We start from the raw sequence: 25,746 nt of genomic DNA, 5'->3' as shown, positions 1-25,746 counted from the left end.
ACACGCCTCTTCAACATCACGTAGCGGTTGGGGACTTGCAGACCGGGGTGGTGGTCCCCTTTCATAAGAAGGGTGACCAGAGGGTGTGTTCCAACTACAGGGGGATCACACTCCTCAGCCTCCCTGGTAAGGCCTATGCCAGGGTATTGGAGAGGAGAGTCCGGCCGATAGTCGAACCTCGGCTTCAGGAGGAGCAGTGTGGTTTTCGTCCCGGGCCGTGGAATACTGGACCAGCTCTATACCCTCCACAAGGTACTCGAGGGTTCATGGGAGTTTGCCCAACCGATCCACATGTGTTTGTGGACCTGGAGAAGGCATTCGACTGTGTCCCTCGTGATGCCCTGTGGGGGGTGCTCCAGGAGTATGGAATCAGGGGCCCTTTATTAGGGGCCATCCGATCCCTGTACGAGTGGAGCAGGAGTTTGGTCCGCATTGCCGGCACTAAGTCGGACCTGTTCCCGGTGCATGTTGGACTCCGGCAGGGCTGCCCTTTGTCACCGGTCCTGTTCATAACTTTTATGGACAGGATTTCTAGGCGCAGCCAAGGGTCGGAGGGGGTCTGGTTTGGGGACCAGTGGATTTCGTCTCTTCTTTTTGCAGATGACGTGGTCCTGCTGGCCCCCTCTAGCCAAGACCTACAGCATGCGCTGGGGCGGTTCGCAACAGAGTGTGAAGCGGCTGGGATGAAGATCAGCTCCTCCAAGTCTGAGGCCATGGTTCTCGACCGGAAAAGGGTGGCTTGTCCTCTTCAGGTTGGAGGGGAGTTCCTGCCTCAAGTGGAGGAGTTCAAGTATCTCGGGGTCTTGTTCACGAGTGAGGGAAGAATGGAGCGGGAGATCGACAGATGGATCGGTGCAGTTGCCACAGTAACGGGGTCCGTTAACGGTCCGTTGTGGTGAAGAGACAGCTGAGCCAAAAAGCGAAGCTCGTGATTTACATTCCTACCCTCACCTGTGGCTATGAACGTTGGCTCATGACCGAAAAAACGATATCCCAGATACACGCAGCTGAAATGAGCTTCCTCTGTAGGGTGGCCGGGCACTCCCTTAGAGATAGGGTGAGGAGCTCGGCCATCCAGGAGGGGCTCGGAGTAGAGCCGCTACTCCTCCACATCGAGAGGAGCCAGTTGAGGTGGCTCGGGCATCTATACCGGCATCTATGCCTCCTGGACGCCTTCCTCGGGAGGTGTTCCAGGCACATCCCACCGAGAGGAGGCCCAGGGGACGGCCCAGGACACGCTGGAGGGACTATGTCTCTCAGCTGGCCTGGGAACGCCTTGGGCTCCCCCCAGAGGAGCTGGAGGACGTGTCTGGGGAGAGGGACGTCTGGGCGTCTCTGCTGAGTCTGCTGCCCCCGCGACCCGGTCCCAGATAAAGCGGAAGACGACGAGTACGAGAATATAATATAATTTGCTTTTTGCTATGTTCAAGGTCAAAGTTTTGAAAAAATAAAACAAACTGATGCAAATACATTTAATCTTTTTTCTGTGTCTGTTACATAAAGACATTTGTCAGCATAGTCTTTTTAGGAAAGAGCTTTGTAATGAACTTGGCAAAGATTATTGAACAAATACATTTGAACCAACTGGGTGGGAAATTATAAAATTATTTCTCATGAAGAAAGAAACTGTTCAATCATTCTGCTCTTGATTTAATTGGTGTATTGTGATTGCTTTCATTATTGCCATCCGTAGGCTTGTGTCTCACAAAGGGATTTTTTATCATCAACAGTCAATTCCTGAAGCCTTTTTGATAATAATAAGCCATTCATTGCAGATTTGATAGCTTTCACATAGTATTATAAAACCCAAATGTTGTCCACTGCCATAAAATGGTTGAATTTTCTTTAACCCGGTAAATTGTCTAGTTAGAGCAGAATAATGGGAAATATTTAGAACATCACGGGGAATCGGTCTGTTTGTTTTCCAAGGGCTGTTGAGTATTACTTCTCATACTTAACAATGTCTCTTTACTCTGGGGTGTAATTTATTGGCCTCAGTTCTACACCCTGAAACACGCCAAAAATAAATTGTAAACGATTTTAATCAAGGCCAACTTTGTTTTTCTTCCCAGTTTGATAAAACATAGATTGTCTCAAATTCACAGCTTGAAAATGCAGCAGAATTATATTGCTAGGATTTGTTCCCTACTAAGATAGGAAATTTACATAAATTTAAATTTCTAAACTTGAAATAAAATGGTAATGCCCACCAGAAGCAGTTAACAAATGCAGTAATAATAAATGTGCCTTTTCTACCTATTAAATTCAAACAAACAAACTGAGAAAGTTAGGAGCTAGCAGGCTTAGAGAGATCAATATTTAGCAACTTAAGAGTCACATGTTTTATTTAGGAGCTGTTTAAGAAGCCGAGCGAAGAGGAGAGTGAGTACTGGTTCCCGGGATCCAAGCTAACCCAAAAATTACGTTCAAATTTAACTAATGGTGTTCTCAGATTTATTAAATTAATCTTTGATTATTTTGTTTGTGACTTACGGTATAGTGCCTGGCTAAAAGGCACATTATAACCCAACATTTGAATGTACTCTACTGAGAGCATACATGGTTCTCATATTTGTTCAGAAATAATTATAAACGTGTGGCAGACCCATGCATTTAGCACCCTTTTCTCTGATTCCCCTATAAAAAAAATCTAGTCCAACTGGTTTCAGAAATCAATTTATTATTAAATATAAGTATATATGTAAGTACATGAATGTTTGTATAAAACAGCTGTTCTGTGGAGGACATTAGTGAAGAAACTGCACCATGAAGACCAAACAACAGAGCAAACAGGTGAAGTTTTGGAGATATTTAAAACAAGATCAGATTATATAATAATGTTCCAAGTTGGGAAATGTTCAATCTGTCATCTGGAAATGAAAAAATTCTGAGGCAACTGCATATCTACCATGACATGGCCGTCTACCTAACAGGCTGGGGAATAATTTATTTTTACATAGGTAAATTCTGTTTACTAATTAGGTGGCCAGTTACCAATTAGGTAACCAGGGGCCTCAGTTACGAATGAGTGTGCAGCTTTCATACTAAAAGTTTGCAGTAGGGTGAAATTCTGAAACTTGCAGTGAACAAAAAAATGTAGATGTGCAAAGCTGTGTGTTGACATGTCACTGCACACGTAGCCTTCATACATCCCGATTTGCAGTAAATTCTGCACAGCTGCACATGGCGCTTGGACTGCCCAGTCCCCGCCATAAATACACATGAAACATAGTATAAATAACAGGAAGGCACCCACCAGTGTCCAAATAACCATGGCAACAATGCTGTGACAGTCAAAGAATCAAACCAGTTCATTTCGGTGGAAGTACGCTAAGAGAGACTTTGTTTACACACCATGAGAAACTTTTGTAAATTTCAAAAAACCAACAACCTTTTGGATGACATCAGCAACTCAAACCTGACTGAAAATAAAACGTTTGTCTGCTCGAACTCATTTAGTTCTACAATGTCTGCATCAAATCCAAACAGCGCTGTCTAGTTGCTGCATGGAGCTCAATCTTAGCTCAACGCTGATCGTTATAATAACATGAATATGCCTCCTATATTTCTATTAGGAACACTGTCACCACACATACTAAGTGAAGTACTTTAAATCTTTACAACGATTCAGGACATTGCATTAAAAAAAGAAAATTACCTAGAAGCCAGCAATCGTGCACGGAGTCTGATTGAGGTTTGCTCCCAACACAACTATTATAATATTAATAATAATAATTATTATTATTATAGTATAAAGGAATCATGAATTGAAGAGGTCATCAGGCCTTTGCATTTGTAAGACACATTTGCACATCACAAAAAGGTTGCACATATGTTGAATGCAAATACTTTCACATATGCTATTCACAAAAGCATATTTACTTCCAGATGGGGCCCATATATCAGTATGAATGCAGTCTATAGTTCTGATTACATTCAGAAATCGGCTCCTCACTGCAAAAGAAGAGCCACGGTTTTGGGAAACTTTCTATATCTGAGCAACGTAGGGATGAGGCCATCCCAAATGGCTAGCATGGCCTGGCTCAGGGATGGCTGTTGAATACCTGAACTGTCAATCAGCTCCCTCTTAGAAGCTCCAGCAAAGGACCACATCGTAGTGGGAACTGGATCTGGCACCTGCGACACAGGTTCCTCCTGGTTTCCCTCTGGAACACTGAGGCCAGCTCCATGCAGAACTCCAAGATGATTGACCTGAGCAATCTAAATTGGCAAATTAGCCATCCATTATCATGTACCAGCAGATCAGTACGATCTCTAAAAACAGCGTGCTCCCTCTGACTTCTTCCATCAGGCATGTCCTCCAGATGAGCCAAAGCTGCCATTGTTCCACAATAACGCGCAACTTTACACAGCTATTTATGGACATGTGTGAGTGATTGTCTACATCTTCTTCACCCTATGAATCAACTTGACTTGTTTGGAGTTAATCTGATGATCAGACAGTTTTTGTTTTCAGTGAGAATGAAAGTGTCCTTTAGATGATTCATACGCTCCTCAGCGCACAGATCAATGAGCATTTTAATCTATAGGTGACAAAAACAGGAGGAGGAGGTTTTACAGTTTACATCCAGCTGAGGTTTTTTCCATCATTTTCTGAGGTGTATTACGTTATTGTAGGAAGCTAAATGTGGTTCAGTTTTATCGCTCGGGTTTAAACCATAAAAGCTCAAACTCATGAAAAAACATCAGGTTTAATGCAGCATGAATTAAATAACACTGGATGGAGTCATATTTTGGTGGATTTAGGGTTGGTTAAGTTCTTTGTAGTTTGTCATTGGCAATTGAAAAAGTTTGCTTGACCACCGCACATTTATAGCGGAAGCCTCAAAAATTAGCTTGGATTACCGCACACTGTCACGCAACTCCTTAATTTTGTACATGCTGAGTGGTGCGAAAAATATTGCGCTGCAAGGTTTCTGTGTGTAAGTACGCTTCGTACATGAGGCCCAAGAGCATTAATCTGAGAAAGAGAAACAATTTTAATGAGGCTGCAAAGATCCACATCTTAGCCATGAAAAAGTCATGTTTGCAGTTTGACAAAAGACATTTAGGGTCTGGAAAAGTGGTGCTCTGGTCAAATTAGACCAAAACTGAACTTTTTGTCCCTCATCCAAAGAACTATATAAAGTGGAAAACTAGCCTATGGCAGCATCATGCTGTGGGATGGTTTACTTCAGCAGGGACTGGAAAACTGGTCAGACTTTATAGAGAGATTGTTAGAGCTAAGCACAGGACAATACAGAAACAAAATCTTACTTCAATTTAGAAGGTCCTAGTCAGAATCTAGACCCATATCCTTTTGAGAATCAGTAGAAATACTCACAAACGTTCTCCATCATATTTTACTAAGCCTGATTGATTTTGCAAAGAAGAATAGGGAGACATTTCAGCCTCTAGATGTGCAAAGCTGGTAGCGACACAGCCAAAGGTGGTTTTAAAAGCTGTTGAATCAGAGTGGCTGAATACATGTCAGACAATTCAAATGTTGATTCCTATAGAATTCTAACATTTGCAAAAATTTGATGGTAATGCAGTTAGTCACAAGGTGGTTTATAACCTTCAGTTATTGACAGGACACACATCATGCTAGCCACTGCTGTTGTGTCAGTTTATTTTTGACATTTTCTTATTTTAGCAGCATGCAAGAAAACAGCAGAATTCAAAAGGAAGCTTTAGATGCCTATGGCCAACAGACGTCCGCTGCTATTTTCTGACCTTCGCAGTATCACAAAAAGGGAAAATGTCATGGATTCAGACTTTTCCACTCAGTTCTTGCAGTGTCTTGACTACAAATATAATTTATCTGCAGACAGGAAGAACTGCTCAGAGTTATCTTTCAGCACGGATATTGTCTTGAGCGTATGGTTCAGCTTTTGAAACACATAGCAGAGTTTAAATTAAATGAAAAGTTCTTCCACAGAGAGCAAAACCTGAGACAACATTAAAATATGTTTTCAGATTTTATTTTTTGTTTTGAGAGTGCATCTTAATGGATCACGGGGGAGTCAACCACAGCGTGGGTTTTACGCTGCCATTGTTTGGTTACCTAGTTGTTCTCTTGCCTTGCAGTGTTGTCACTGAGACTTTCATCCTTTCCACATGAATTGTTTCATTCATGCAGTGGCAACCAAAAAGACCTCAGGGGCCTCTGACAGCCCTACTCAACACTAGTCCTGTGAAGTAGCAACACTCAAATCCACTGACTAGCAAAAGCCTGGAATACACAAAGGACATGATGACAAGATACCCTTGAAAAAGAAAAAAGACAAAAACAAATCTTAAACTGAAATCTAACTTGATACCTCGCTACTGTGTCTCTCTTTTACAACACAAGTGTGACACTGTATACATTTTGAGCATATATTTTATACTGTGTAATATCCTAATCCAACTGCTTTATTTGCACAATATATTGTCTGCAGCTAACCAGTTTTTGTAAATCTGACTATTCAGTTCAGGCAGGAAAAAGGAAAGTAATAGTCGATCATACTGAGTGGGTGAAAGGAGAAATGATTTATTGTTTACTAGCAAGGAAAAGTAGGGAGAGTATTGTTTTAAACCGACCCAGTTACCGGTTCACAAAAAGCAAAGTTAGACAAAGATATAACTAGGACCTTGAAGTGCTTTGCTTAACAGCTCTTATAAATATACAAACCGCTCAGAAAAAATACTGGCCTTGGTAAAGTAGGTAGAAAGAGAATAAAGCAAATGTACAAAAAATGGGTTTTAGCAAATAATGCTTTTGGGCTTGCCTCCAGAAGCTCAGCAGTGGAGAAAGGGGAGCATCTTCTCCTGCACAAGAACCGTCAGTACTGGCGCCCCCCCAGGGGTGTGTTCTCTTCCCGCTCATCTTCTCCCTGCACACAAATGACTGCACCTCTGCAGATCTGTATGCAGCCGTAGCATCATCACGGACTACACTCACCCAGCAAAAGGACTTTTCCGTCTGCTACCTTCTGGCAGGCGGTACAGGTGCCTGCCGCCATCCACAGAAAGACTTAAAGACAGTTATTATCCACAAGCTTTCAGACTGCTGAACTTTGGACAGTCGTACTGCACCAAACCACATTTGTGACACTTTATTAGCTTATTGATGCTGCATGATGTGTACATTTTTATTGCATGCCATTAGTGCTTTTGTTTTTATAGTGAGTTGAACAGTTCTACTTATCCCAAGCATTTTATTGCATCGTTGACTGTGTGTTAACTTGCATATGACAAATAAACTAATCCAGTACAATACAATACACCCGTGAAACTCCTAAAATTTGAAGAGGACACCACTGTCACTGGTCTGATCCAGGCCCGTGACAAGTCCGCATACAGACAGCAGGTGAATCAGCTGGTCCATTGGTGCAGTCAGAACCATCTGGAGCTAATCCCACTCAAGACTGTAGAGGTAAAGGTAAACGTCTGGAGAACTACCCTCCACACTGCCTCCCTTCACCATCCTCACAACACAGTATCTACTGTGGATCACGTCTGGTTACTAGGAATCATCTTTTCTCAGGACCAGAAGTGGTCTTCACACAAAGATGCTGTTTGAAAGAAGGCCCAGCAGAGACTGTTCCATGCGGCAACTCAAGAAATACAACTTGCCACCTTCTAAACTGCCATTATTTAGTCTGTCCAGTGTTCGTCCATTGCTGTGGAGTTTAGCTCTTTCACAAAACAGGACAGGTCCAGATTAAAAGGTTTTAGTACTAAATACATCTCATAGACCCAGTCTAGTTTTATTCTTTCGAGAAAGAAGCTTTATAAGCTAGAAGTATTGAGACTATAAAAACACCCATCATTAGCTGAAACAAAGTGGTATTATTGATAACACAAACATAAACATCTTCACTGTGAATTTGAATTGCTGGAGTTATGTTATAGATATTGCATTTTATGGACTTCACATCAACTTTTAGAACATTGCATGAGAAAACAATTTGTCCTAATAAAACTGTCCTTGATTATTAATGAGTACTGGGTTTGATTTGCTCTGGCAAACTCCTGTGCCTAAACTACTTTCGCCATTAGTAAAAAACACAATAAACACAATACATGATAAACAACACTAGAGTGTTTTAAAATTATCAACATATAGTTTTCTATGTCTTGTTTTTGGTTCTGTTTCAGTTGGTTTCTACTTGACTTCTTTATGTTTTGCTGGATATTTGTTTGTGTAGTCGTGTTCTGTTTCTGTGTGGGAATGTTTGTAGGTGTCCTCAACTTCCCTGATCTTGTTACTGCTGCTAAGTCATCACCCAGCAATATATAATCTCCTGAGCTGGCTCTGTTCTTTGTCAGATCCTCAATGTTCCCTTTATGTTTCCTCTCTCTGTTCAGTTTCATTTTGAATTTCTGTCTTGGCAGAATGTTTGGCTTGTACTTTTTATTTTCCTCTTCATCTTTCTGCCGCGACTGGCTCACATATAACATCTACAGTATAATTCTGTTTGGTGAATTTCTCCTGCAACAACCTTAAAATAATTTTGACCTTAACATGGGCATAGTTTGCACACTCAAATCATACATATCAACTGTGTGCGGGACACATGCTGAACAAAATCAAGTCACATAAATGATACAAAATGCTGTCTGTGATTTACTGTCGTACAACTCTGTAAAAGTGTAAAGATGTGCATAGTTTATGTCATAGTTTGTCACACATTTACAAGTGTTGAATAAGATTCAACATATTTTGCCAAATTCTTCTGTTTTTTGTTTATTGTTATTTTAATGTGTTCGTTGTGAAACAAAAATGAAGTGGGATACTCTGTTACCCTACATAGATCAGTGATACTAGACTTTTAGACCTAAGTAGCTTAAAGTGACATTTTAGATTGATCGCTTGAACCAAGGCCACCTTAATACAATGGCTTACCTGGGCTGAAGCCCAGGGGCCTACAACATTCAGGGCCCTATCATTTCAGTTGAAAAAAAGAGAAAACATGGTTTATAACGTGTCCGGTTTTCTGTCAGTCGTCTTATATGGTTACTGTGGCTGCTGATTGGTCCAAATTACAAATGACCCACGTCACCTACATGAGCACTAACGTGCTCACTATCAAACTATGCACTAATGATTATGGGGTGTGTCCCTCTATGATTAAGCAAATGTCAAGAAAGAAATTCAAGACCGGTGCTCAAAAAAGAAAAATGCTTTATAACAAGTTTGGTGAAAAAGTTACTCCAAAACCTACCAAAGCTGACAGAATTCCTCAAATCGGCTAAGGCCTTCAAAACCCCTTAGCCCCGGGGCCTATCAGCAGGTTAAGGTGGCCCTGGCTTGAACAAGTCTCTCATTTTTAACCCCTGCTTTGTCAGTAATCTGCTTTATTGATTTTGGGAGAGATCCGGAAAAACAGGTGTTGTGACTATTAATATGAATGTAGTATTTAATATTAATACTTTAATATTTTATTAAATAATATTTCGGTCTGTTAAGGGTTGTCCTGTGATTACCAGCCCATTAAGGGAGTGGTATTAGGACAAACCTGAAAGGGATGAGCCAAGCTCTGACATTATTAAACAGCAAAACTCTGTAAACACACAGAATAAATTCACATAATTTCTTAAAATACAAGAATTTATTAACAAAAATAAGTCAACTCAAAGTCAAACATATTTCAATCAACAAACTCTTTACTATGCTAAAACAACCCAACTAAACTACCAAACACAATGAAAGAATAAGGAAGACTAATAGGCTATGTACAATATAAAAAAGTTGATTAAAGATGGTTGAAAACCTTGACCAAAAGAGTGATGCAACATAACCATGCAATGTTTATGTTTGAGAACCAAGGATTATCTTGAAGAATCTGGAAATGAAGTGACGTTAGTCTTGCAACTTGGGCAATAATTAATATACCTTCAAACAACCCTTCACAATGCAAGTTCAGATAAAATATTATTTTATCAAAATAATGTTTTAAAGAATGATCTGCTGAATAAAATCAACCTTCTGGATGACCAATTCAAAACGGTGTTTAATTAGCTGCTTTTATTTATTAAAATAATATTTAAAGAAATATTATTAAGGAAATATTAAAATTATTTTTAAGGAAATATTATTTTGAATAAGAACCAAACTTTTCTAGATAAATGGGTCTTAATGGTGTTTAATTAGTAATCACGTTTAGTAAAACAATATTTAGGGAAATATTATTTCCTAGATTGGAAACTAACAACCTTTTTGGGTAAATGATCTTCAGTTGACTCATAAAGTGGGCGAGCACATGTTCTTAGCCGTTAGCGGTTGGAGCTAACAATAGAAACTTATCATCAGAATCAAAAACTTACCATTAAAATACCACTAATAAAAGGATTGAAATGCATAAGTATGGATGGCGCGTTATGGCCGACCTTCTGTGTTTAAAATCAACCTTTAAATAAAGGTTGTCTTAACTTTAACAACACAAACACAGAGCACATAAACATCCAGCGAGCAGCTAATCTGCTAGCAATAAGATAGCTGAGTTCTCAACACAAACAAAACCAAACGCCATGAAACTAATATTGTTTAGATTATTCCCTTCTAAACTAATCTTTTCTGCCCAAACACTACCTCTTACATGAACCGTGCTGAGGAGAAGCTGTCCGGGGCGACAAAGTTGAGGAAAGCATACACAGTGAACAAAGAGTTAGCTTACAGCTAACCTCCGTAGCTGTGAGGTGCGCGGCTAGTTCTGCCATTTCGGGCCAAACTGCACGCGGAGCGGCGTGTTGTGTTGCGGTACCTTTGTCCTTCCTTCAGACCGGGAAAACTGCTCCACTCAGCATTGTGGAGACAGGGTCTCTGCTGGGAACTCTCTGGGACACAGTTTGCTTCTGTAGACCTCAGAAAGAAAAGTCAAGCCATGCTTGCACCTTAATTACCCTTTTTCATGAATGAATACCTGATCCACAAACAGCCATTCATTCCTACTTAACTTAGAGCATCGTGTGCTCCAGTTTGAAGAGGTAGGTCTGCTTGCCAGCAAAGCGACATTAGTGCGCCGTGTGTCCCTCCTTCCAGTTCCGCTGGGGACCTGTGTGGAAGAGGTCTGTTTGATGGAATGTGGGTTTTTTATTCAAACAGTGACGTCACGGGAAGTCTGCTGTTACTCCCTTCTTGTTCCTGTTCCTGTTCCTGTTCCTGGCTGTGCTGGAAGTAGGTCAATGCAATTTATTTTGAAAGTTCCAGAAAAGTTCTTACTGGCCTTTCATATTGTAACCCATGGCTGAGGTCCCAACTCAGGCCAAATAAACTTGGAAGGGATGCATATATACTTTTACTAATCAGAGGAGATATTTGTTTCCAGCTGTTTTTTTGATCAAATGTTTTGACTAATTTACATTGTCTTGTGTATTACTGGTCATCAAACATTCCTAAGGCATGAACACTACAAAACTTTGAATGACATTGCAACTTATTCTTTGCTGAAGTTTCCTTTTCTTTCAATAAATCAAAATGCAATATTTGTTACACTACATGGTTTGGATAGTATGAATGTTGTTTTAGATTAACTTTCAAGTGCACAGCTGCACCTTCTCTGAGACTCAACCAGAGCAGTGTAAAAGTAATGCTCCCACCTAAATGAGGCTCTGACTTTAACTGAATTCTTGGGTCAGCATTCCTTTAAGTGTGCTATGTAAACAAGCAGCTGAATTGTTGATCATTTGGAAAACATCATGTCACTGGGAAGACATATATGAGCCTTTTGCTGTTTTAGTATTTGGTAACCAAATAGGATTTCTTACTGCAATATTTTACCACCAGTGGTATTATATCTGCGCTATGATGCTTGCTCACATTGTAATTCATTTCCCCCTATAGATTGCAGTTAAAAAGTACACCCTCCCTTACAGATTTCTATCATGCTTTTTCCGCACTTTCCAAATGATTATTCAATTTATTGGGGAAATTATTTAATCAAAACAATCTTGACTTAGGTGAAAAAGTAAGCAACACCACAAGACTTTGTGTAAACGTTTTGGTAGGTATCGGTCCATTCAGCATTTAAGAACATCATACAGATGGTCAAACATGGTGGTGGAAGTTTAATGGTTTGTGGACTTCTTTGCTTCTTCACAAATTGATTGACTTACTGTAACTAATAAATTATCAAGCAAGACAATAATTTGAACACACTAGAAAGTTCATCTCTAAAAGGCTAAAAAGAAAAAAAAACTGTAATGAAGGCTTTGGAATGGCCTAGTTAAACGTCAAACAGACGGAAGATGGTGTATGAAAATCTCAAGCAGACTGTAATTGCTCATAAACCCTGCAATGTGGCTCAATTAGAATAAGTCTGCAAAGAAGAGTGGGCTTATATTTATCTCCTGCATTATTAATGACTCTTTCAAGTATTGCACATGCTTGTGACAGTTCTTGCTGGAAAGACGGGGCAAAATCCTTTTCACATAGGGCCACGCTGGTTTGGTCAGCTTTTCTCCCTTAGTAAACACAATCATTTGAAAATGCATTTTGTATATGCTCATGTTATCTTTGTCAGGCAATAACATTTATTTGATTATCTGAATGTTTAAGTGTGTCAACAAAGAAAATACAGAAGAAATCTGTATCGGGGTATTTTTTAACAGCACTGTTTATATAGGAGGTTTCTGCAGCTCCACCATCAGTTTCAGCCCAACTGTAGATGAAGAAAGAGGATAAATATCATCTGCCTATTAGCGGGATGCAAGAAGGGAGCACTAAACATCATGTACCATCCTCAGTATTTTTAACATAGTGCAGTGGTCTCTGAGGTTATCTCAGCAAGTGCAGTCAGAGGGACACATGCACTCAATATCCAAAGGAAGCTTGAAGTTATTTGTTTTGAGTCATTGGATGGCTATTATATAATTGTTCAACAGCCCTATGTTTCACTGCTTGTGCATATTCTTCCTCCTCCTTACCCCCGTCATTGCTAAATACAATGCCAGGACATCTCTTGGACAGTGTTACAAATATATTTCCCTTTCTGAAAAAACTTAATTTCTATGGGTGTCTTGGCAACCAATCTATGGACAATTTGGAGCTGTGTGTGCTTTTCCCTAGCCCTATTCCATTGGGGAGCTTAGCGGATACCGATCTGCATGTGCAGAGGACCTGATCACGGCACTACATTAATGGTGTGGATAAGGAATTGTTCAGTACAACAAGTTGGCTAGATCCTTTTTGTTGCAGCCAAAACAGGGAATAGAGTTGCTGCCACATCAGAAGAGCATTACAGTTAATTACTCTGAGCACTACCAGCCGTTGTGGGTGTGACGAAGTAGCAGTCTTGGCATGTGGTCAGCATGGGATATCCTGTGTCAAATTCTCTGATAACCAATACAGACGCAAGATATCCCATCCTGGTCACACATCATGCATGAGCTAACACTGCTGATACCAGGGTAGTGATTACACAATTATCTCTCTATCATTTATAAATCAAGATAGCATATACTGACAAAAACACATTCCTTGTGACCACAGGACTGCCTATAGTTCATTACACATGGATATGAGGACAGAAACATGTCTAAAAAAATCTCCTGTGACTCAACAGTAATAAGGCTCACTGTCTGAAAAAGACAGCTTGATTGAGTGTCGTATAAACCGATGTGGAATCATGCCTTTTCCAGGATGAGCAGCTCAAGGTTGATGTGGAGTTTATCAATGTGGAGGTTTTTTTTTTTTTTTTTAGATTTAGGTGGTATTCATGCGCTTTCACTGAGTTCATTTAGTGACCCCTTGGAAAAACTGCGCCGTTGTCTCTAGAAATATTTTCCTCCTCTGTGCTTGGTAAGTCTTGTATGCGTGAGAATCAGAGCCATGCTGTGGCACAGGAGCTGATGGATGAGCTCGTAACTGTTTTAAACACTCAAATGAGCCTGCAGGAAGAAGATGTATGACCCATCAAACAGCTCAACCTCACCACTAAAGTGAGACGGGGTTGGTGGGGACTGGTGGAGAATAAAATGTGGCTCTTTTTACAAATTCAAAAGTGGCTAGAGGACAACTGTAAATCACCTCTCCAGTCTGCTCTGCTCTCTCTGATAGTCCCAACTTTTTTGCTTTGGCACAGTCTTTTAGTTTTTAACAAAACAATTAAATCCTAACCTTATTTTTATACACTACAACATCCTCTAAAGATCTTTTGCAGATATTGCTAAAATATTTGTTTAATAAAGTTATTTCCTTCTCTCATTTTTTCACAGTTCTTCATTCTTCTCCTGCTCATCTTTTTTCTGGAAATTCTGTCCATCATGCTTTTTTTCATCTACCAAGATGAGGTAAGACAGCTTGATTACTCTCACGTTACATGTGAATATTTTCTCCGCCTGCACATAAGAAGGGATATTGCTGTGGAAGAGCCCTGTCTGGCTTCTGTCCTTCACAGGTCATGCAAATTGCTCACTTCTCAGATTGAATGTGGCATGTAAAATCATGGGTCTCCATTGCGAATAGGTTTTGAAGACTCTGGGAGCAGAGCTGAGCTTGCCAGCTTCCTAAAAGGCTTAGTTAAAGTGCTTGGAAATATTTTTCTTAAATGTCATTAGAGCAAGAGGACACTCGTGTCGTTGGGTCATGGTCAGAAGTAAATAATTTCCTTTGCTTGTAAATAAATTTCAGCATATTTCAGTTGATTTATTCTAGCCCTTTTTCTTGAAAATAAACAAGAAAGGGAAGTGAAAATGAACTGGGTGAGTAAATGTATTTAATTTTTTTAATGCCTTTCTTTGCTTTGTGGATTAGTTTTAAAACAAGAGGCAAGATTGTGTGCCATTTACATATTAAACCATAAAATGTTTCTCTGAAATCAGAGACAGTTTGCTTTTCGGTTTTTGAATGTAACCAACAGAATAGAATAACAAGGACAATCTTCAGTAAGGATTATTTGAGGTGATTAATGGGATTATGTAGCCACTAGAAGGGAATGGCACACAACTAAGGGGTAAAATACGGATTAATCAAGACTGATTTTAAATTATAATCCTACAAAACAATCTTTCATGTAGGACTGAAAATTAAATGTACTTTCACTTTTAAAAAATCTTTGTCTTTTGCAATTTTCCATTTGAATTTTAAATATTTGACTAGCTTCTGTGAGGGAAAACATGCTTAAAACTATTCATTACTTTCAGCAGTACCACAATTATTTCACATTTTATGTTAAACAAAATTTTAAAAGATGCTTTATAATTGCGGTGCTTTGTGAAAGTTTTCATGCCCCTTAAACTTGTTCACACTGTATTATGTTACAGCTACAAACTTCAGACTATTTAATTGGGATTTTATGTGACAAACAAAGGCAAAGTATTGCATAATTGTGAAGTGGAAAGAAAAAATCTAATGTTTTTAAAATCATTACAAATAAACATCTAAAAAGCATGGTCTGCTTATCTTTTAAATCCCCTTTAAAAAACACTTTTTTCTGCAATTGAAGCAAAAATTGCTCTTTTTGACATTACCCAAGTATTTTGGGGGTTGTCTCCCAGCTTTGCACCTCTGAAGACCATTACTTTTTAAGAAGAAGCCCAGGATCAGATTGGATAGAGCGTCTGTAAACAAGTCTTGCATCAGATTCTGAATTGGATTTAGCCATGGGCTTTGACTGTGCCGTTCTAATCCATGAATTTGCTTCGATCAAAAACAGTGGTTCTCAGTCCTGGTCCTCGAGGCTCATAGTCCTTAATGTTTGAGATTTGTTTCCCTTCCAGTATACATGATTCATATAATTGCATTACATCCTCAGCCTACGAAACATTGCTGCAGAAGCATTTTGATCACCCATTCATTTAAGTAAAGAAAAGCAAAATCTCAGTATAAAGCTGGCAATGCTATGGTTTAAGGTCTTGATTGTGCAATCAGGATGAAGAGCAGCGTTGGCTTTCTTCCATATAGCATTTCGTATGTAGGCTAGAAAAGTTTAATTTAGCTCTCCTCTGACCAGAGCACTGTCCTCCACGTTTGCTATGTCCCCTACATCAGGGGTCACCAGCGGCATTGTAGGGTAAAAAATATATAGGTTATATAGGACTATGAGAGCATTTAGAAACAATGAAGCATTTATATGCTTCGCTCACTATGCTTGACAAGTAGGAAGATTTACAGTGGTGAGGTATAATGAAGACAAGCATGTGAGCTGTCATGGATTAGAAGGCATGTGCTCCTGCCAAGAGGTAAATTATTGCTTTAATGGAGAAAACAATAACTCAAACCAAGTTCAACAAATTTTTCAGTAGGGTAATTTCTGTCCATGGGATCAAAAAAGCTTAAGGAATGCCAGGGTTGCATTGCTCATGGCAGCCTATTAACGCAGCTTTTTAAAGCTTTGAACGATGGCTATCTTCTTGTTATTCTTTCACAAAGGCCAAATTTGTATTTATACAGAGATTAAAATACAAACAGGTGGACTGTATACTAACTAGGTGAGTCCCAAAGGCAGTTGGTTGTACTGCATTTTATTTAGAGTATTAGAGTAAAGGAGGTTGAATACAAATGCATGCCTCTTTTCCCAGATTTTTATTTGTGAAGAACTTGTAAACCATGTATCAATTTCCTTCCCCTTCTCCCTTATGTGCCACTTTACTCTCCTTTATTGCATCATGCTGTTAAGATCTTTTTTCTGAACTGTCAAAATGCCTAACACTTGCAGTTAATGTCAGAGCTGTTCACAACATGAGAGATTGTCTTTAACAGGTCTCCCACAATAGTTTAGTGGAGAAACAGATAACTGTGCTTACGTTTGCTGAGGAGAACTCAGATTTGATTTCCAGAAGTCTGAAGCTCAGGATGACGCATTCCTTTTACGTCTCAAGCAAGGTTACTTCATCTTTTAGTTTTAAAATATCAAACATCATTGCCAGGTAAAAGTATGAAGGCTCCTGTTTGGTCCATAGCTTGTCAAACCTTTTTGTTGCAAGTAAATTTTTTTTCCATTTCAGACTTGGAGGATTTTCACTAACCCTCTTTCAAAAAGCCTCTCTGTTAGCATCTTTGGCTGCTCTGTGGGTGCTGCTCTTTTGAAGTCCATCCACAGATTTTCAACAGTTTTTAGGCTGGGCCCCTGTGAAGCCTACATGCAAAACCTCCAGCTTGCAAATGTTTAAGTGGTTGGTTCTGGATTTTGACGTGCAGGATCCACCTCCTTTCATGTTCAATGTCTGGTTTAAAAAATCGGGATCCTTGCCTTCATAATCTTAAATTTTTCCCACTGCAAACTGGTGTAAAAGTATAAAAGATGACCAGTTGATCTTTCCTCTATCATTACAGCCATGGCGCATTCATGTGCAAATATTTTGTCTAAACCATTGCTAAGTCATATGCTTGATTTTAAATTTGGCTTTTTCAAATGATCATTTGCAAAGTTTTGCTGTGAGGATAAACGTAAGTTTTTCTTTTAATGGCTGTTCCACAAGGATCATGCTTAGGTATCTGAAGGGCAGAGCAATGAACCATTGTCCTCAAATAAAACATTTTCCTGCTTTGTGAACAAATATATTGGAACTCTTTCCAGACCTCAGACCGACCTTCACTGTTCCTGTTGGTTTTTTAATCACATTAAAAACTCAGAAAACAACAACCTGAAACCACTTATTCTTATTCTGCACAATAGAGATAGATCATTCCAGGCTGATTAAAGGAGACAATATCTCTGAAATTAGCATTACCAGACCATCTCTAATGATGTCAGGCAATCAATAACAGCCAGGCTGACTGCAGTCTGAAATTTTAGTAAAAGTTATGCATCATCCAATCATTATTTCTCGGAGATCTTAATTGTGAGGCAGCTTAATCATTTTTGGGGGCCATAGGTGTGGGAGTTTATTACTTTACCCTTTTTGTAATTAGTTTTAAACCATCAATATTCAGACATACTTGTGTGCTTTGTGACAAGTTTTAATTGGTAGGTGATTAACTATTGCGATATACTCATTAATGTTTTTTCTCCATTGATCCAAGGCAGTTGATGTTTGCGGTTTCTGGAAGAGAAGATCCACTCTTCTTTGTATTAATTCCTGCAGCTTTCATGATTGGAGGTTCTTGCTCTATGGTTATAATTTCAGAGATCTATATTTGCATTATTTCTTATGAGGACATTCTTACCTATCTGAATTGAAATTTAAGATATCCATTTGAAACTTAGAAGAAACTAAGGTTGAGATATCTAAAAAGATTTAAAGTGTTGTATAACTTTAAAGGCTAGACTTTCTAAGTACTGTATATAGAAACAGAGTACCTGGTTATAAAGAAGATGTCAGGTCTCCAGAAGAGCTCTTTTATTTTTCCAAATTATATCAATGATATCTGCAAATTATTTTCATTTTGGGCATCAACAATTAATCATAATTAGTTACAATCGGATTGTTGATATCATAGAATATTCACGGGATACATGGTTACTCAGAGTCCCTTGGCAATGTCCTGCCATTGTTTATGGTAAAAGTGCATTGTCTTTGGCTAAACCTCTGCAAACCATTTCCTTCATTTTCTGCTTTTTTTCTAAAACGTGTTAAAAATTCATGTAATAGTTCATCTTCAGTTTATAATGCCCTAAAAACTCATGATCATCAATTTTAACTAAGTCTTTAAAAGTTTGAAATAAATTACTGTTAAATAATTTACTGTTAAAGAGTAATTCAAGTAGTCTGGCAGGATGGTATTAGGACCAATGCAAAAAAACTAACTAGCTATTTTACATCTAACTCATTTTCACTATTTATTTGTTGAGACAGTCTGTTATCCAGAAAGCCTGAGGTCAGCTCTATCCCTACTGTAATTCCTTTGTATATTTTGATAAATAACGACCTGCTTTGGTATTTTTCACTTTCTCTTTGCTTGGCGCCTTAGACCTGCATGTACTTTATTCCTGCTTTCATGTCTTTGCTTTTGCAATTGTTACATTATTATAGAAATTGTCTAATGTGTGTTATTTCCAATGTTGTTTGTCTTTGATGATGTATTTCTCGAGTTGTTTTTTTTTTCCATCCACTTAGCTCTGTTCAGTCTTTCTAACAAATATCTGCCTTTGTTACAGCAAAACTTTCTCTTACTATCGGTGTTCCTTAATGTTTAGTCTACTTGATTTTTCAGAACCTGAATAATTTTGTTTTTCAACTGAAGGGCGATTAGGGACAGAACACAGTAAAAAGTTGTGGATGGTATGCTGAGCTGTTGCCTTGTGGGAATCCAACACAGTAAAGAATGGTTGGCCATTACCAGGACTGTGTGAAGTGCTGTTTTTTTAACAGCAGGGACCCAACAGTCCTCAATAGTTTTTTTCTTACTTTGGAAACTGCAGGAAGACCGGAAGACGAAATATATTCCTTAAAGAACAGTTTCACAATGTCTAGCAGCACCAAGGTAACTTTATCCAATACAAGTTTTTTTTTTTTTTGCATATCTTAGACATAATTAAATAGCTAATTCTTTAACTTGATCAAATCTTAGACTACTTCACAATATTTAAAACAGAGGGGTGAACCAAAGATAAAGATTGGTTTGCGGTTAAATATTTGAATGTATGTGGAAGATAAGGTCTTGCATTATGAAAATATTCCTACGGCTGCTCATTTGATGTTTGTTTTAAGAGCACAACTCACTTTGGTTAAAGATTAATCTTAGATAACTTGGTTAGACTTTGCAGAGTATTACAGAGTATTACCTCAACAATAAACTGGATAACAGAAGTTTTTATACATCTAGTCAGCATCAGTTTCTATTTGAGAGTGGGTTAGAAACACTCCACTTGCAGGCTGATCAAAGGAATAACCAGATGGGTTTCAATAGGTCCAGGCTAACTGGTAGTTTACAGTACATACTGGAGAGGGTGATCACTACAGATGGACGATCAGTATGGGAAGCCGAAAGATAACACAACTAGTGACATTCGAAGGCTAACAATAAAAAGGCTGAAACATTTTCCAGTATCATACAATTTCTGTATCTTCTCTACTGCTAAAATGTAAGATGCTTCAAAGAACTAGAGACACACAGGAAAAACACTCATCCCTAAGAGCATCTTAGTGTAACCCAGTTAACCTAACAGTCATATTTCTGGACTGTGGGAGGAAGCAAACTCTTTGCAAAAAAATAAACCACCCAGGCTGGAAGTTGAAACCAGGACCTTCTTGCTGTAAGACAACATTGCTAACCATTGTGCTACCATGCACCCCCCTGCTATATCTTATGAACCTAGTTGGATCTGTATGGCAACCTGAGCCTAAACCCTGAACCAGTTGGATGTTTGTATTCTTGGAAACTTAAAAACATAGAAACTTTATACTACTAACTGCTAAAAAAAAGTTTAACTTTCATTTCAACAATAACATCGTATTTTTCTGCATTTTATAAAATTAAAGTAAAAGGTTAATCACTGCAGGTGGGCCCACCTTTCATGTATACATAAAACTGGTTTGTGAGGAACATCGGATTTAACAAGGTATAATTCCACATTTTTGGGGCCATACAAATAAATATTTCTAAACTGGAGCTCAGAAATCCCAAATGCAAATGGCATGCACCATTCTTTCTGCAAGTAAGGAAATGGCTAATCCCAAAAGGATAACCAAACCAATAATGTATGTATTGCCTAATAGTATACAAAAAGAATTATCCATTTTTACATTTAGTCACTTAGAACATATTCTGATTGAAAGTAACTTGCCTTTAAATGTCAGAATAGTCAGACACATCATGCACACAGGAGGGCATTTTTCCCAGGAAAGGCTAACATTACAGTACTAACAATATTTGCATCACCAGCTGAGCACTGTTTCTGTGGTTTTTCACAGCTTTGACTACCTCCAAAAGCATTTGAATCCATGGTGGAAGAACATTTCGTATGGTTGCTGAAAATATTATCCTCAGCAGCATCAACAATGAAAGACTTGCCACAATAACAATCTGCCTTAAAGGTTACCACAAAGCTATAGACACGTGAATAAACTCAACAATCCTGCACATTTTAAAGCCATGACTCATGGGAGTTACAGTATTATTAGATAGTTTTCCAACATCAGCCAGTAATCTGTGTTATAGCAACCATGCTCCTTGTAACAAGTGATGCTTTAGTTTCAGAAGTGGTATTTTTATTTAGGTTTTCCCCTACAAACGTGCTAGATCTAACACTTTTGTTACCATCTCTTAACTGAAAAAGGCAGCATCCTTTCCTGCAATATCCATCATCTACCACAGGGAAGGATGCAGCCCCACTTTAATGTGCTAATTCCTGACATAAGTGGGAAGCACTCATTCTATTGTGTTTTAATAGCTCTACAGTGTCACTTTGGTGCCTCTCTTGACTTAACATTTTTCATATTGAACACTCATTAACTTTGTCCTGAAAACCTCCTTTTTTGCCTTTAATATCTAATATTCTGTACTATTTGTACTATACTATATAATTGTTCAGTAGAGGTCAAAAATTTTAAACACACAACATGTTCAAAAATAAATATGTACAGTTTATTATCTGATATGAAACAAACATTCTATTGAGCTGAAATTCAAGCCTGTTGGATATCAGATTAGAAATAATGTTGTATTTCTCACCTGGGTTGCTTTGTTTTTATATACCACTTGGCTTTCAGAGCCTTCCTTTATCTGAGATTATCTGGACCCTTTCCTTTTCAAGCCAGCAACTCACTGATTATGTCCTAGAAGCAGGTCTGCAGAGTAAAAGCAAATGCCAGGGCTTGTTTTCTAGATGCCGTAACATAAACAGAGAGCAACAGCGGGTGCATGTTGATGGGCTCCATCCCATGCTTCAGGGATGGTCACGCTCAGTGGTCTGCTTTATTACACCTGCTTCGGACCTGAAAAAGAGCTGAGTGTCACAGCTGGAAGCTACATCAAACAGCCCACAGATCTTCCAGAAGCCTGAAAGGGTTGCTGTTTGTTGTTTCCTAAGGATGATGGAAAGGTCCTGTAAGGTTAAACTTGGTAAAACCGGTTTGGCTTGAAATGCCACATTGAATAAAAATAACAAATGCAGTGTTGGGATTGTTGAAAATAGATGTATTAATGTTTTATAGCACCTCCCTATGAACTTTTTTTCCCTGACCTGGCTAAAGAAAAGCAACCCTACAGCATGATGGCACCACCACCACAGAAATGGTGCATTTAGGGTTATGTGCAGTAACAGAGTTTTTCATTATATTCAAAAATGTCAATTTTGCTCTCATCTCGCCAGAGCCGCTTCTTCCAAGCGTTTGTTGTGCCCTCTGCATGGGTTGTAAATGTTTATTTACCCTTTTACTTTATAAATTAAGCTTTTTAATAATTTAGTTAACTTGATCTAGGCTGTTTTTAAACAGGGAGTTAAGCCAACCTTTCTTGTCTTTCTCACAAATAAACCTTTGATTCTTACAACATTTCATTTCTGTCACGATGTGGTTTGAGGGCGGACCAAAGTGCAGACAAGAGCTGGGCAGCAGCATGTTGTAAAAGGTTTTAGCTTCATTTCCAGAGGTTTTCAAAAGAAATCAAACAAGGCACTGCAGATACAAACAAAGTCCTGATCCAAAAACTTACAAGAGGTTCTGCAGGAACATGGAAAAAACTTAGCAAGAATACGTGGGTTGAGAACGGGGTATGACAAACACAAGGAACTAGTAACAAACAATGACACAAAACCAACTAATATACTGAGGAATAACAAAGGACAGGTAATCAGAGAAAACAGGGAACAGGTGTGACAAGGAGGCAGGGAAGCAGAAGGAACAGGTGAAACAAATACAAAGGCTGAGGATGGGCAAAGTATCTAATAAACAGAAACACAGACCAAGCAAACCTATAGACAAATATAAATAATCAAATGGGGAATAAGAAAACTAGCATAATCATGACTAAAGTAAACAGAGAAACTAGAGGGAACATAGGAACAACAATAACAACCTGAGAACAAACAAAGAACCCATAAATAAAACCTGAATACAAAAGTCAACAAACCTAACCACACTGACTGAAATAACTGGAAAGGAAACAGAAAATAAACTAGTAAACAAGAAGAGTGCAAAGGAACAAATAAAACACAATTGACCACAAAGATACAAAAGAGAAATAAAACTAGAGAATTCAGGGAAGATCAAGAACTATAATAATTACAATAATAATAAACCATACAAAGTAATAAGAAAACAACCATAAAAGAACTTAAGAAGTAAACACTAGGAGGCGGAAGAGGGAGAAAAGAAAAACATGATACAAAAACCAAAATAGAAAAATCTAAGCAAAAGGTAAACAAACACAAAGTCACAAACAAAGTCCAAAAATGTCACTCTGTGACATTTTCTGTCTTACTGGTCTTTCTTGTTATTGTAGGTCTTTTTGAGACCAATCTTTTTCTTCTTGGGTTTAAAATGCAGAAATGTTATCAAAGAACACAGGATTGGTTTTAACCCATTTGCTCAAAGTTGTTAAAATTTCTGTCGAAAGCTTTATTTTAGTTTTTAGTTTTTAGATGAGACGATCAAATGGAGGGGAATTGGAAGAACTGGCTTTGTAAAAGAATAGACTTGTCTTGGTCAACGTTAAAATTACCACCTCAGGAGCCCATGCCACTATTAATTTAGTGCATGGAGATCAGAATCTGGGGAAAAGAGTCAAATGATTCATAAAAGAAAAATTGCATTGCTGAACATGAACTATACCATTTAAACTGCTATTACAATAAGCGATTCAGGTCAAGTCATGTGGTGTATATTGTGCAGTGAGAAGGTATTGAAATTGTCTAAAGCTGTGAGTGCATTGATCTGGTCTATTCACATGAACAGAAGAGCTCATAGTTTATGTAGTTTCAATTATTTGAAACCAAGAGGGGTCATGCTTTCATGACGCCACTCTGTCTCTCCTGTGACTCAGCTGTCTCATAAAAGCAGCAAGGGTAACAAACGACCATAACGCAGACCTTTGCAGTGTTGCTCATCCTGCCAGGACTGTTTGTGTTCTCACCTCTCTGTGCTGTCATTAGGTCAGTGCAGCATGAGGTATTTCCTCTGCAGCTCAATGGCTTGTGGCACAGGCTGCTATAGAGGGGATTTTCTATCTACTTGTGTGCTTTGGGGTGAGTCAGGGTTAGGTTATGCAGTTGTTATGGTGAGAAGGAGCAGTGGCCATGCTGGATCTCCTGCAGACCTCATCCATGAACCTGAGGGGCAGTGGAGCCGTCAGAGTCAACTAAACACTGTTACATCAACAGCTGGAGATATGGAAGCCTTGTTTCTTGTTCTGATGTGTTATCTATTCTATAAAACTTTATTATTTTATTTTAAATAATTACAAAATGAATATTACAGAAAATGACAAAATAAAACAAGTTTGGATCACACAAATTGCTGTCTCAATCCTGAGGGTTTTTATTTTCTTTTGTGTGTATATTTTGATTATTTCCTTGTTGTTACGTTCTTACTTAGTTCATGTTTTTGTTCACCATTGTTAGGTCTTTTCCATAATAGTTTATTCTTTTGCGTTTTGCTTCCTAGTCCAGTCTAGTATTCTTTGTACAGAATTCTGTTCTGTTATTCTAGACTATGAGTAGAATACAGAAAATTACTTTAATTTGTTGGCTGTCAACGCAAGTACAACATGGCAAAGTTGTCCAAAACTAACAAAACTGTAAAGGTACGAAATGGGGAAAGTGAGTAACCACCAACACTCGGCTAACTTATTGAGAGATTAAATTAGAAATGTCTTGTGAAATTGTTTGCAAGGAATGAAGCTCAGTCAAATATCCAAATTGCAAACATTTTTACTGCTCACATTATAGATTTGTTTTGTACAACAGAAATGTTGGCATAAATCTGTAAATAAAAGTCCAAAAGAGACCTGTTGTGACTGCAATAACAAATGATCCAAAACAACTTGATTGTGACCCAACCCAATACAATAACAGGGTCTGTTTCCAGTGTGGGCTGTGTGGTGGTGCAGCTGGTAGCACTGTTGCCTCATAGAAAGATGGTTCAGGGTTTGAATCCCGGTCTGGGATCTTTCTGCATGGAGTTTGCATGTGTGTTCTCTCCAGGTACTCTGGCTTCCTCCCGCAATCCATAAACATGATTGTTAGGATAACTGGTTACTCAAAAGTGTCCTTAGGTATGAATGTGTGTGTGCATGGTTATTTGTCCTGTGTGTCTTTGTGTGGCCCAGTAATGCACTGATGTACCGGCCAATGACTGCTGGAGATAGGCACCAGTCCCTCGTAACCCTGCAAAGATAAGCGATTTTAGACAATGGATGGATGTTCCCAGTTTCAGGCAAGCTTTCACACTTTTTTCTGCACCTCTTGACTACCTTCCACTTTTTATACACTTTTGCAAAACTGTACATTTTATTTGGTAAGGAGATTGAATTACATAATGCTGTATATTGTTTGTTTCAAATGCAGGTAAATTTCAAGCATTCATGTGTGACCCACTGAAAGGCAGCAGGTGTGATTGCTCTGCATCATTTACATGCCGGCATCGAAACATTTCAGATTGTCAAGATATCAAAATGCAGCTCAGTTAGAATAGATTTCAAGCCTGGAAAATTTTCATTTCAAGCATATTGCAGAAAGGCAATTAGGTAAACACTCTGGCTAATCCCATTACTAAAACATACCCACGTCAGGGCGATGTTAATACGGGTGACAAATTGAGATGATCAGCAAACAGACAAGACGTTTGTTTGTGAGGACATGGGATAAAAGTGACAAGGGAATTTGCAGTTTGACTGCAGCAAATAATGTCAGAGTTGCCAATGTGGTAATTATATGTGAT

At 38.6% G+C, this 25,746-nt stretch overlaps 1 protein-coding gene across 6 annotated transcripts in view; it reads left to right on the top strand.

Moving 5' to 3' along the window:
* tspan4a (tetraspanin 4a) overlaps positions 1–25,746 on the top strand; it is a 228,052-nt gene that overhangs the window by 152,297 nt on the left and 50,009 nt on the right. For all 6 annotated transcript variants that reach the window (XM_047364104.1, XM_047364106.1, XM_047364103.1 and 3 more), the window contains one exon: positions 14,203–14,277. In XM_047364104.1, coding sequence (XP_047220060.1) covers positions 14,203–14,277 — 75 coding nt within the window. The remainder of the gene's footprint in view (positions 1–14,202; positions 14,278–25,746) is intronic.

Source organism: Girardinichthys multiradiatus, chromosome 4 (assembly GCF_021462225.1).
Source record: "Girardinichthys multiradiatus isolate DD_20200921_A chromosome 4, DD_fGirMul_XY1, whole genome shotgun sequence".
NCBI lineage: Eukaryota > Metazoa > Chordata > Actinopteri > Cyprinodontiformes > Goodeidae > Girardinichthys > Girardinichthys multiradiatus.
This window is presented reverse-complemented; position numbering and strand designations above follow the sequence as displayed.